This window comes from Lactuca serriola, chromosome 1 (genome assembly GCF_051521515.1).
Source record: "Lactuca serriola cultivar US96UC23 chromosome 1, Lser_US96UC23_V15, whole genome shotgun sequence".
Lineage (NCBI taxonomy): Eukaryota > Viridiplantae > Streptophyta > Magnoliopsida > Asterales > Asteraceae > Lactuca > Lactuca serriola.
Genome location: NC_136408.1, coordinates 121,427,410 through 121,442,604, shown reverse-complemented (window position 1 = coordinate 121,442,604; position 15,195 = coordinate 121,427,410). Strand labels below are relative to the sequence as shown.

The following is a 15,195-nucleotide window of genomic DNA, read 5'->3' as shown; positions in this document are numbered from 1 at the left end:
ACGTAAGTTTTTTTTTTTTTTTTTTTTTTTTTTTTTTTAAATCATTCAATATATATTAATACTTACTAATTTTAACCCGTCACTATCTAATAATATTTTATTTTACCCTCTTAATTGTATTTTAGTTGATAATACTTATTGTTATGTATTAACTGATTATTTCTATTAAATATTTAATGACTATTCATTTATGAAATATAGAATTTATATCTACTATATAGTATTTTTAATTTTTTTTTATTTTATCACTATGACGTATTAATTCTTTCATGTTTTATGTACATAAAATAAAGACCGGGCATAGTTTTGTTTATATTTTTATTTGTTTGTGATATTTTAGATATAATATATGTTTAAAAAATAACTAATTACACGAAGGAATTTATAGAACATTTTAAATAGACGATGATATATTATTTAAATATTTTAAATAAAATTATTAGAAACGGCTAACCATCGGAGATGTAACTTTAAAAAGGTTAAAGTTAGTACATGATAAGTTGGCAATGTTTTTAAATCATAGCATCGGGTTAACGGAGACGTTCTCATCAAGAAAGTTCTATGGAAGCATCTATGTGCTAATTCAAATATAGTTTTCCATACCACCTTTGTGCAAATGATTTTTTTTTGTCGTTTTTCTTTCAAAGAACATCTATTAATAAGAAAAGATAAATTCAAATAGAGGAAACAAACTGTTACCACAACAATTGGATTTCTCACCCAATCAGTTAAAAGATATTAAAACCGCGTTTTCTATGATGCAAGACTTTGAAAAATTGATGACAGAAGCACATATCGTCATCTTTTGAGATTACCAATCATACAGATAAATTTTAACTTTAATGTATTCATTACAAAGATAGGCTTTTTAGATATACGATAGGATGTCCAGACAATTTATCTTAATCCATTTTACTTTACAACCCCTAAGCTTATGTCTATATATAGCCATGCTCGTAATGTGGCTGATGTAGAATTAACTTTCCACAACAACTTTACCCTCTTCTTTTGAAAATACATTCAGACCAAACATGGTATATTCTTTCATCATATTTGGGAAAATTTGGTTTTAGATTTACCTGGTGTACTTCGTTGTTTGATTGCTAAGATTTCTTCACTTCATAGTTATATATATATATATATATATATATATATATATATATATATATATATATATATATATGTTTTACTTCATATGCAGGTAGGTAACCGCGTACAGGTTGGACCATGGGGAGGTAATGGTGGAGTTAATCCCTGGACATTCATGCCCGATGGTAGGATTTACAAGATCCGTATCAGCGCCGGAGCCTGTGTAGATTCCATCAGGTTCACTTATATTGATCATGACAATGTCAAACACCATTCTGAAACATATGGTGGTGATGGTGGTGGACCTTATAAGGTATGTGAGCTTTCATTAGATCTGTGTCCTAAACATATATAGCAGTACAACATTTATCAATTATTTTGGTATATCTTCAGTTTACGCTAGGCGACGATGAGAACCTCATCGCCATTAGTGGAACTGTGGGAGAATTTGACAGCTACACTGTGATTAGGTCATTATCTTTCGTGACCAACAAAAAGAGCCATGGGCCATACGGCACAAATGAGGGGACTGGTTTTTCGCTGCGGGTCAGTGAGGGTAGGTTTGGTGGATTCAGCGGAAACTATGGCGCTTACCTCGACTCTTTAAGTGTCATTCTTAATTATTCCCATTAGCAACGCAGACCAATTATGTGTTGCAGCTTGGATGCATGATGTTTGAAGTGGTACCATTGTCAAAATAAATTAACATGAGAGATGTATTAGTGAGATTGTTGTGTTATGTTTTTCAGATCGTATCGTGTTTCCTCAATATGATTATCTGCTGTTGTGCACTAGGTGTCTTCATATACTATCAAAAGGAGAGGTTTTATTTTTCTTTTTTCTTATAAGAAATCTTGTTTTAAAAATATAGCTTTTTGAAATTGTCTTATAAAAGTAGATTATTTATTTTTGGCCCCACCATAAAGAATACCATCCCTTTTTAAAACTTCTACTTTTAACCTTTGAAAATTACAGTTTAGTCATTCAAACGTATACCATATTTTTTATTAATACATTTTTTATTCATTATAATAATTAAAAAAATGAGAGGACCCACATCATTCTCTCTCTCTCAAAACACACATGATAATACACTCATGAACACCTACTCTCAATCTCTCCGGCCTTAAAAACAAGTGCTCAAGAACAAAAGTGCTCAAAACAAACACACTTTCATAAATCTAAATCTTTTTATGAAACTCGAAAGAAAACCCATAAATCCAATCTATAATCTATTTATGTATGTATGCATGTGTAAGTTTCGTTCTGGAAACTATTTATGTATGTTCATCCCCAAAAGTTGATTTGTATGTGTATGTTTTCGTTTTTGAAATCGATATGTGTGTGTATGAATCTGAGATCGACCATTGCCTCTTTCCTCCTCTCTGTCTACTCAGATTGCTTAACTTCCGCCCACCACCTCAGGTAGATTACATTCTCGGAGATAACCCTAGAAGGGCGGCTGTATTAAGGTTTTTTTTTTTCTCAAAGAATGTCGTCAGAGAAGGAGGGAGATGAAGTCGTCCTGGGTGAACCTCCATAAAGAGAAAAGGTTTCTCTGGTTTCCCCTTCACCGCCTTCGTCGAGTCACATATGGAGTGTAAGTGTCTGGTCAGAGATCTGAAGAATAAACGAGACACTGCAAACCTTAGCAACTCGAAAACACTGCCACTCCGATCTTCAACTCGTCGTTTGGGAGGGACGTAGATTTGAGAAAGGGGGCGAACAGTGAAGGACGAACTGAGAAAGATGGAAGAACTAAGTCGGGTTTGTTGCCGTTTTTGTCGATGTAGGGTTTGTAGAGGCGAAGCCGTCGGAGAATAAGAGGATATAGAGGACGACGGTGACAGTGATGGATTGTGAGGGTCAATTTCCGGTAGGCATATTTGGCACAATCGATGCATATATCTAGAAGGTCGGTTTCACAGACGAGAGAGAGAGAGAGAGAGAGAGAGAGAGAGAGAGAGAGAGAGGTTTGTTATTTTTTTAATTGTTAAAATGAATAAATAAATATTAAATTTTAAAAAAATGAAAGAAAAATGAAAAATAAATACCCCAAGGGTATTATAGTCATTTCAATTTTCGGATGGGTTAATTTCACCTACAAACCACTCCAAAAGGACTATAAAAAAAATCTCGAGGTTTTGAATAAAACCCCAAAAATTTGCAAACCACATGGACCATTTGCAATTTTGTCTAAATTATATAATTAGTTTTCAAATCCAATCCTTATAATTTATGTATTTAGTCATTTGTTATATTGTTTGTGTTTCTTTCTTAACCTTAATTACTATATGAATTATATATTTTAATTCTTAACAACAAAATAGAATTAATATATTGTTTTGTAAATCATATAATAGTATTTATAATATCTTATTAAATCAAGTTTTATTTATTATTTCAAAAGAAAACAAGATGAGATGTTTAATATATCTCCAAAAGTAAAAGTAAAAGTAAATGAAAAGGAAAAGCAAAAATTAATATGTTTAATATCTCCAAAGTAAAAACAAAAGTTATGTTTAATATATACACTTCAATAATGTATTAAATGACTATATGAATTATCACATCATATTTTAAAATCTTTCACCAATTTTTACACTATAAGTTCAACTATTTTTTGACTTAGATTCATTTCATATTTCAAAATCCTTAACCGATATTTTCTTATTATAAGTTCCTCCATCTTTCATTCATCTTTGCATCTTCAACGATCAAATTTCCTTCGCCACTTAATTAAAAGGTATGTATGTTTTATTTAAAATTGTTTGTATATATTTATTTTAAATATTATGTATGAAATATTAATTTATCTATTATATTTTATAATTGTTTATGAAGTGACATTTTCCTATATATTATTATTATGAGTCTAGATTGGTCATTTTTGATCACTTTATATTGGGGTGGTAGATTGAAAATGGATTCACAATGGGTGATCCATCGACTCTAACCTATTCAAATATTGTTAGACATAAAATGGGCTATGACGAGTTAAAAGATTTGATTTATGCACATGTTGAAGTGATAAGAAAACATATAAGTTGAGTATCTTACTATGTATCCAATTTGGTGGCATATATAATAATTTAAGTTTCATAACTGATTCAAGTTTAGAGGTGATGTATTATTTGGCTGAGAATAACCAAAATTATTGTTGGCATTGAAAAAATATCTCATTAACAAACAAGGTTGCCCATAAATACTGGTTTTGTAGATCTTCTTCGCAATTTTGATGTATCACAACCGATAAAGTCACAAGTGACTAACTTCTTAAATCTATCATTTCCTTCGCACAACGATGATAGATTTGAGGCAGATGATGATTTTGGGTTTGATGAAACCAACTCACATGATAGTGAAGATAGTGTAAATGAATGACTAAGAAATGTTAGGGATGATTCAGATGATGTGTGTGAAACTATAGTTGTGAACTTTATGCATGTTATTGTATATGTTCGATTTGGTTGTTTGCTAATGCGTCTACCATGAATTTGCCTTTTGTTTTCCTAACTCATTGGTTGCTTGATCAGCAATTTTGTACACATACTGAACTTTTTTTTTTTGGGGGGAGAACCTTTTCTTATGATGTATTATAAGTCACCCATATTTATTTTCATATATATATATATATATATATATATATATATATATATATATATATATATATATATATATATATATATATATATATATATATATATATATATATATAAAGAAAAATAAATAAATAGAAACAACGACATAGGCCCAGTGATCAACACCCGTAAGTCGTAATTTGCATTCTCCAAATAAGGCATTCATATGATCAATGTAATCAAAACCTATGTTCTCTTTCGTCCACTATTACGTCAAATAAAAACATATTTTTATAAGTGTTCTTCACACTACTAGATAATCGATTAAACGTTAAGTAGTGATAAATATGCTACAATTAAATATAGTAAAAATTGCAAATAATGAAAGTATATGTTAGGAAGTAAAGCAGATAACTTGTAAAACTATAAACAGACAAGACATAATATTTACATGGTTCGGTCAAGATGACCTACGTCCACGGGTAGGAGGGGAGTATTCTTTTATTTCAAAGCTCTCGAACAGAGGTCACAAGTACAATTACATAGAGATTCGCTTATCAATCTATAATTCAAGATACAAAATGACCTAGCATGTATCCCTATCAATACTTGAGGGATCAGACCTAAAATCCTAATGGACCAAGCCCATTTGCACATAGGACCATGAAAGGTGTCAACCAATCACATTCCGCCATGCAACATCTTTTGGAACATTCTTGAGCATCATCATCTTCTACGCATACATGGATCAACATGGCACAACAAAGGAATCAATATGGCGCATCATATACCACAAAGATCAATGATGAATAGTAGGTATTCGAAGCGGGTTTTTCGGGTATTCATTTGCAGATTTGAAGACCAGTGTTACTTGGAGGGGGAGTTTGGTCTTGATCGCGCGAGCTCGTTGAATATTGAAGTCGGGACATCCAATCCTAACTTTGAGGGGGAGAATGTTAGGGTGCAAGGTCATGCATGGATGTGGAGTTTTATGGCTTACCCTTTTGTATGTGTAAATGGGTTGAGTGTTTCCTATAAATAGGAAGTGAGTGACTCCCATTATGTAAGGAACCATTTGGAGTGTTAGACTAAAGAGAGAATTTGTATAAGACTCACTTTGTATATTCCTTTTAATTCAACTAATATGAGCTGAAAAACATTTATTTACTTGATGCGTTCTTGAGTTTGTATGATGATTCACTAGATCTTTTCTTATTTTGCACATATCATCATAATCAACATCACTACAATTAGTATCATAAAAGTCAAAGTCGACTTCCAACCCTTCGTTATTCAACTCAATCAATCGAAAGTAACAAACAACCTTTTGCTTTTAACAAATCGACCACAACCCTTCGAAATCTGAACCATGTCCTTTGAAATTTAGTCACTAAGCATTGACAACCTTCCTCGTACTTAACTCAAGATCAATAATTGATATCCCAATATCATTTCTTCGTTAACCAGCCATCGACATATCCGACTTCGAAACTTTGACATCCAAAATCAACCTCAAATTTTCGTTACTAAACATTCAAGCCTTCTAAACACAAAAATAACTCTTCTTTGCAAAAGACGTGAGTATCAACTAGGCATCCAAAACATTCGAAACATAGAAACATCAAAATCTACATACCAGTTGATATCAAACCTTCAACTGTTAACCACTGCTCATTGACATAAAATAATAACATCAAGGGTAAATGGCACAAAAAACACTCTTTTTAAATAGAAATTCGATTTTGACACCGTGTTTTTTTTGTGTCAATTTTGACACAGTGTTTTTCAATTTGTTACAATTCTAACCACTTGACCCGTTAACCAGGTTACATGCTGACGTTGCATGATGACGTGTCAGTTTTGATGACGTGACATGCTGACGTGTCAAAATTGAATTGTTTTTCCACAAAAAACACTAAGTTTTCACTTTTTTCGATTTTGACACTAAGTTTAATTTTTTATTTCAATTTTGACACTATGTTTTTTTTTTGTTCCAATCGAACATCATTTATCAAATTTTGTTCAATTTTGTCTATTTTCCATTTGAAAGCGTATAAATATATTTTTTTTATTACATTTTAAACCGTATAAACATATTTTTTTCGTTTAAAAACCACATTTTTATTTAAATACAAGGTGTTTTTTTATCTTACATTCAAAGCATTAATTATATCATGAGAATCAAACTAACCATAAGCTTCTAATAAGATGAAAAAATTTGATGGGTTGCAAACTTGATATCCGAGTTTTGATCGACTACACGCCTCCAAACCTCCAAACACATTTTAAAGTTGCATATTTAATATAAAATACAATTTTTATATAACTAATACATATTTATACATAAAAATACGGTTTGAGTGTAAAAAAAAGTATTTATACAAAACTATGGTTTTTAAATGAAAAAAAAACATATTTATACGGTTTAAATGTATTAAAAAATATTTATACGGTTTCAAATAGAAAATTGTCAATATTGAACAAAATTGGAAAAAATGATGTTCGATTTGGAACAAAAAAACATAGTGTCAAAGTTGAAAGAAAAAATTAAACTTGGTGTCAAAATCGAAAAAAATGAAAACCTAGTGTTTTTTGTGAGAAAAAAATTCAATTTTGACACGTCAGCATATCATATCAGCATGCCACGTCATCAAAACTGACACGTCATCATACCACGTCAGCATTTAACCTGGTTAACCGGTCAAGTGGTCAGAATTGTAACAAATTGGAAAACACAATGTCAAAATTGACACAAAAAACACACGGTGTCAAAATCGAATTTCTGTGTAAAAAGAATGTTTTTTGTGCTATTTACCCTAACATCAACCATTCCCTAAGATTTGATCATCCACAACCCAAAATCAACAATATGAGTTAGCGAATTAATCTTGACCATCACTTCATTGTTCATTCCAAAACAACACTTAGCTTTTTGTTCATCAACCCAAAGCAAATACCCTTTGTTTCTGCCATTGACCTCTTCCAAGTAAAACTTTGCAATGACGAATCACCTACTTCCTAATTGAACTTCTCAAAAAGTTTCGTTATCAACAATCAAAATCATCCACAATACAGGGACCCTTCGCACATCAACCCAAGATATTGATTTCAACATATCCTTTGAAATCAATATGTGGGAAAGTGACACAAACAAGTATTCTAGAGAAAGTGATTTTCAATGGGTTTTCTAGAGAGAGAAAGTGACACAAACAAGTATTCTAGAGAGAGAAAATCGAATTACGGATCAAACCAAGGAAAAATTCGATTTCTAGAACACAAAACACTCTCTAAACACAAAGATCAAAAACAATTGAAGAATCACCAAATCTAGAAAGCCATCATAGATCAATTCTTGATTAAATGAAGAACACCGACTTTGATATGATTTGTAGTGGTGTTGATTATGATGACATGTGCATAACTAGAAAGATGTAGTGAATCATCATACAAACTCAAGAACACATGAAGTAAATAAGTCTTTTTAAGCACATATTAGATCTACAAAGAATATACTCTAGTCTAACAATACCAATGGTTCCTTACATAATGGGAGCCAATCACTTCCTATTTATAGGAAAGACACAACCCATTTAGACATACAAGAAGGTACGCCATAACACTCCACATACAAGCATGACATTGCACCCTAACACATGATGGCGCAACAATTTCTTCATGACTCAACAATAACTCTAGATGATGCAACATGGTTATAAATGGTGCAAGAGCATCAAGTATGACACAAAAACATCAATATTGGAACAACAACATCACCATGGAGCAACAAGCACATGAATGCGTAACAAGGCCATACATAGAGAAACAAGAAGCATCAGGGTGCAAGAGGAGAATAAGATGGCGCATGAGGGAGTGCCATGACGTAAGAGGATCCCTCTTGGCCTATTCCTTTATCAAATGGTGCAACAAGGATCCCTTGTTGCTCCATATCCCTCCCAAGTACTCCAAACCTTTTCTAAGTCCTCCAAAACTCTTCCAGGTGCTCCAAACCACCTTGTACATGATCCGTTCCTTTGACACTTGATCCATTCCTCTGTCTACTGATCCATTCTTTTGTCACATGCTCCATGAACCCCAAGTGCTCTATTGAGGTCCAAGTGCTCCAAATGCTCTAGGAACATGATCTAAATGCTTGAGTCACATTTAACAATCTCCACCTTGACTTGAGCAGCCTCTAAACTCCACCTTAAACTAGAACTTCCTCTCCTTTCCTTCAATTCTTCCCCGAAGGGACCTACCTCCTGCGAACATCAACCAAGTCCAAGAAAAGCATGAACTTCTAGATGGGAAAAAACTTTGTTAACATGTCTACTGGGTTAACCTTGGTATCAATATTTAGTATTGAAAACTTGTCTCCTTCCAGAATATCCCAAATGAAATTCAGCCTGACATCAATGTGCCTCGTCTTCTCGTGATATACAGGGTTTTTTGCAATGCTCAAAGCACTTTGACTATCGAAATACAAGATATGCTTCTCCACCTTTAGACCAAGACTCTAAATTAGACCTTTCAACCATATTTCTTTTTATTCCTTCTGTCATGGACATGTTCTCGGATTCAGTTGCAGAAAAAACAACGGTATCTTGTAATGTCAACTTCCAACTGATGTCACATACGAACAAAGTGAATATGTAGCACGTCCGTGAACTGTGCTTCAACAAGTCACCACCATAATCATAGTCAACATATCCTACCAAGTGACTATTCGTATTTGCTCCATACACCAAGAAAAATTTTGTTGTTCTCTTCAAGTATCACAAGATCCACTTTACATCTACCAAATGAGTTTTCCATGGACTACTCATCAATCTGCTAACCATACTAACTGCATGAGCCAAATCAGGTCTAGTACAGAGCATAGCACGCATGAGACTTACAACAACACTTGAGTATGGAACCGTGATCGTGTAGTTCCTTTCTTCATTAGTAGTGGGTATAGTGCTTTGACAAAGTTTAAAGTGAGCCGCAAAGGAGTTTCGACTGGATTGGACTGATCAAAATTGAAGGACTGCAAAACTTTCTCAATGTACTTTTGTTAAGAAATACATAACCTCCCTGATCTTCAATCCCTTTAAATCTCCATCCCCAGTATCTTCATCTCCAACTCATTCTTCAAGGTCTCCTTCATGTCATTTATTCCATCCATGTCTTTAGCTGGATGAGCATATCATCAACATATAGCAATATATATATATATATATATATATATATATATATATATATATATATATATATATATATATATATATGTAGGGATTTGGTGACAATTCCTTTGAGTAAACAAAATTGTCAAATTGCATCCGACTGTAGCCATTCGAGATCATGAATGAATCAAATCTCTTGTATCATTTTCTTGGAGTTTGTTTCAAACCATACAAGGATTTCATCAGCAAACATACATAATCCTTCTTAGAATCATGCAAACGTTGTGGCCGGGTCATATAAATATTTTCTTCAAAATTTCCATGAAGAAATGTAGTTTTCACATCAAGCCGTTCAAGCTCCAGATCGAATGCACTCATAGTGGGCAAAAGAACCTGAACTGTCTTGTGCTTCACTACCGGTGCCTCGTGATAATCAATCCTTCTTTTTTGAGAAAACCCTTTTGCCACCAACCTTGCCTTCAACCTAGCTTGTTCAAATCCTGGTATCCCGTCCTTCTTCTTAATGATCCATTTGCATCCTACTAGCTTTGCTCCCTTTGGTAAAGGAAAAAGATCCCATGTTTCATTCTTCTCTAAAGATTCCATTTATATATTCATGGCCGTTAACCAGTTATTTGCTTATTTACTCGCCATAACCTTTTTATACGATTGAGGCTCCTCAGTGGCAATGCCTTCTCAAGTTGATAAAGCAAAAGCAATGGAGTCAAGTTCTCCTGAGTTAAAACATCCCACATATCTATAAGGTTTCCGAATGAACCTCCTTGATATTCTCTTTGCCATCGATTCTGACCCATCATCCTTCTCGGTATCAGCACTACTAGACGAAGACCCCATCGGTTGCACTTAGGTTTCATTTTGTCCACCTTCTGGCTAGCACCATGAACATTATTCCCTGCATGACTTGTATCACCTCCTCCCTCATTACCCATAGCATATTCATCAAATGTCACATCTCTGATCATGATACATTTAGAAGTTCTTCCTTCTCCTGTACACCAGAGTTGATAACCTCTTACTTTTGTCGCATATTCATCAAAGGTCACATTTCCCTTGGCTCAAGTTTAACATCATTCACATAAGCATATGTGGGGAATCCAAATAAACTTAAACCAGAATAGTCATAGGGTTTCCTGTACTGTACCTCTTGAGGAGTCTTCAATTCAATAGAAGTTGATGGTAATCTATTCACTAGATAGTAAGCAATATTAATTTCTTCCGCCCAAATTGCTTGGATAAGTTAGCAAATATACATATGAACCTTGCACGTTGCATGAGTGTTTGGTTCATCTGTACTACCACTCCATTTTTCAGTTGTGTGTGTTGTATAGAGCGGTGCCTCACTATACCTTTTGACTTGCATAAATTGTCAAATGGAACATTGCAATACTCTAACCCATTGTCAGTCGTCAGAGTCTTGACCTTTTTTCCAGTTCTTTTCACAACCATGGTCTTCCAATCCTTTAACTTCCCAAACACCTCATCTTTGGTCTTCACAAAGTACAATCAAACCTTTCGTGAATAGTCATCAATGAATGTCACAAAGTACGAGCATCCTCCTTGAGACTTCAATGGTGTAGGACCCCAAAAATGTGAGTGAACATACTCCAACATTTACTTGCTTGTGTATTGAACAGTACTGAACTTCACTTTGCGATGCTTTCCCTTAACACAAGCTTCATAAAAAATTATCTTTCTAGTAGCCTCTCCACTAAGCAGTCCTTGTTTACTTAGAACTGACACACCCTTCTCACTCATGTACCCCAACATATGATGCTACAACTTTGTTTTGTCATCACCTTCATTCAAGAATTTGGAGATAGCCACCGTTCCAATAACCATATTGCCTTCTAGTATATAGATCCCTCAATTCGTCTTCCCTTTTATTATAACAACTGAGGCTTTGGTCACTTTGATCCAGTCACCTTAACCAACGTACCTCATCCCATTATTAGCCAATATGCCAAGAGAAATTTGATTCTTCTGAAATTCTGGAACGTACCAGCCATCTAACTTCCTGACAATGCCATAATGTATCTTGATATGCACCATGCCACTATCCTTGATACTAGTCACCCAATCATCACTCATATTTACTGTGCCATCCTACTCTTTGAAGGAGTCGAACCAGTAACGATTATACGTCATGTGACAGGATGCTCCAGAATCCAAGACCTAAGCATCAGCAGAACATGATGTATATATAGTCAGTACATCACCGTCATCCCCTTCATCAAAACTTTCCTTAACCACAACAACAGTGTTATTGATGCTTGATTCACTCTTGGACTTTCCATTCTTCAGATATGGATAGTTTCGCTTGAAGTGCCCTTTATCCTTACAATTATACCACTTGATATTCATGAACCTTTAGACTTTGATTTAGAACGTGCTCTCCCTCTATTTCTCCCTTCTCTCTCATCTGTCCTTCCCCTCCTTACAAACAAACTGGAACTGGACACCTCCTCTCCAGCTGAAACTTCATGTTTCAGTTCCTTGGATATCAGGGAGTTCTTCACATCATTCATTGTGATCGTTTTCCTACCATAAAGCATTGTATCAACGAAATTCATATGAGTTAGGAAGAGAACATAATAGAATGAGTTCCTAATCTTCATATTCAATCTTCACGTTAACACCTTGTAGATCCAAGATGATGCGACTGAATTTATCCAAATGATCTTTCATTTTCGTACTTTCAAACATTCTGAGAGTGTACAACCTTTGCTTCTGATATAGTCTTCTTGTCAGTGAGTTGTTTTGGTACTTGTCTCAAAGTTTTTCCTAGAGCCCAGAAGCAGATATTTGATCCACAACCTCCCTCAGTAATTCATCTGTCAAGCTCAATAAAATGGCACTATGTGCCTTCATCAGTGTAACTTCTTCTCAGCCGCCATGTCCTTTGGAATTTTTGCCACTCCTTCCAGTATCCCTGCACATCCTTGTTGAAGCAGAAGAGCCCTCATCTTCTTATTCCATAATGTGAAGTCATTTGAACCATTGAAATTCTCCAAATCAAACTTGTGAGTAGAAATCTTCAATCACAGGAATAAAAACCACAACTCTAATACTACTTGTTAGGAAGTAAAGAGGATAACCAAGAAAACTATAAGCACACAAGACACAATATTTATGGGGTTCGGTCAAGGTGAACTACGTCCATGGGAAGGAAGGGAGTATCCTATTATTTCAGACCACTTAAATAGAGGTTACAAGTACAATTACACAGAGATTCGCCTATCACTCAAGAATTAAAGATACAAAATGACCTAGCATGCATCCCTATTTATACTTGAGGGATCAGACCTAAAACCCTAATGGGCCACGACATGGAGGGTCCTTCTTGACCTTTGACTTTTGACTTTGACCTGGATTTTCACATCATTCATAGTGATTGTTTTCCTACCATAAATCATTGTATCAACGAAATTCATATGAGTTAGGAAGAGAACATAATAGAATGAGTTCACGATCTTCATATTCAATCTTCACGTCAACACCTTGTAGATCCAAGATGACGCGACTGAAGTTATCAAGATGATCTCTCATTTTCGTACTTTCAAACATTCTGAGAGTGTACAACCTTTGCTTCTGATACAACCTTCTCGTCAGTGAGTTGTTCTGGTGCTTGACTCAAAGTTTTTCCTATAGCCCAGAAGCAGATATTTGATCCCCAACCTCCCTCAATACTTCATCTATCAAGCTCAATAGAATGACACTATGTGCCTTCATCAGTCTAACTTCTTCTCAGCCGGCATGTCCTTTGGAATTTTTGCCTCTCCTTCCAGTACCGCTGCACATCCTTGTTGAAGCAGGAGAGCCCTCATCTTCACCTTCCACAATGTGAAGTCATTTGAACCATTTAAATTCTCCAAATCAAACTTGTGAGTAGAAATCTTCAGTCACAGGAATAAAAACTACAGCCCATTGAAATTCTCCAAATCAAACTTGTGAGTAGAAATCTTCAATCACAGGAATAAAAACCACAGCTTTGATACTACTTGTTATAAAGTAAAGAGGATAACCAAGAAAACTATAAGCACACAAGACACAATATTTATAGGGTTCGGTGAAGGTGACCTACGTCCATGGGAAGGAATGGAGTATCCTATTATTTCAGATCACTCAAACAGAGGTTACAGGTACAATTACACAGAGATTCGCCTATCACTCAAGAATTCAAGATACAAAATGACCTAGCATGCATCCTTATTTATACTTGAGGGATCAGACCTAAAACCCTAATGGGCCACGACATGGAGGGTCCTTCTTGACCTTTAACTTTTGACTTTCACCTAGACTTTCACTAGGGTTTGACCTAGGGGTTTTCTAGGTATTTTGACCTATATTTTTAGTTTGTATTATTGAATTTATTAAGGTGATTGGTAGAGTTGGTCTCGGAGCGGTGTACTATTCAGTTTGATTATCTGTCTGTGAGGTGAGTTTCTCACTATATCCATGGATTGAAGGCACCAATGTCGGCCTATTACTTGTTGTGAGGAAGGGTAGTTGTCTTTGTGGTAATTACATGAAAGACTAGGATTTGGCCCCTGATAATTATATGAAAGACTCGGATCTGGCCCCTGGCACTTGAACGTAAGACTAGGATTTGGCCCTCGGCATTGCAAGGAAAGGTCATAGGGGTAGCCTATGACATTCTAATGTAAGACCAGGATTTAACCCTCGATATTGCAAGGAAATACCATGGGGGTAGCCCATAGAAACTGTATGTTTTACGTATGTGGTATTTTAGGGAAGTCACTAAGCTTTGTGCTTATAGTTTACGTTTATGGTTTCAGTTACTTTCGATTGGAAAGGGAAGGGCCCGTTGTGATGAAACAACATTCTCCCCTCATGGTTTCCGCATTTGACATAATTTGTGCTCTCATATTTTAATACTTTAACTAGATATGGGTTTTTGAACAATGAATGAATGACTTGTTTTACTTTTAAATGAAAATTTTTACTACCATTTTTCGGACGTTACAGCTTGGTTAATATTTTACACATCACATGTTTAAGAATTATATATTGCACTAGTTGATGCTATAACTTCACATATGCAACTGCACTATGTTTTTTAAACATGTTAGATAACTAAATGAAGAGTATATCATACACGAAGTTAAATGGATTGAAAAATATCTTTGTAATAAAATGATCATAGTCCTCATAGCCCAATGAAGAAAGTTCATAAATTGGTTAAAGAAAACTACCTTCCTAACTCAATATTACATCCTAGTTTACTTTTATGCAAACTCTTAGTAGAAATTAGATCACACATAAGGAAGTGTCTTTAAGAAGCATTTAATCTCCATAAAAAAACAACAAATAATACTCCCTTG

General features: G+C 34.6%; 1 protein-coding gene across 1 annotated transcript; it reads left to right on the top strand.

The window, feature by feature from the left end:
* Positions 1-972: 972 nt before the first annotated feature.
* Positions 973-1,924, top strand: LOC145070742 (horcolin-like). Its single transcript, XM_079017705.1, has 3 exons — positions 973-1,034; positions 1,202-1,402; positions 1,483-1,924. Exons 1-3 carry the CDS (start codon positions 1,032-1,034, stop codon positions 1,720-1,722), a joined length of 444 nt encoding a protein of 147 aa, XP_078873831.1. The 5' UTR covers positions 973-1,031; the 3' UTR covers positions 1,723-1,924.
* The last annotated feature ends 13,271 nt before the right edge of the window (positions 1,925-15,195 follow it).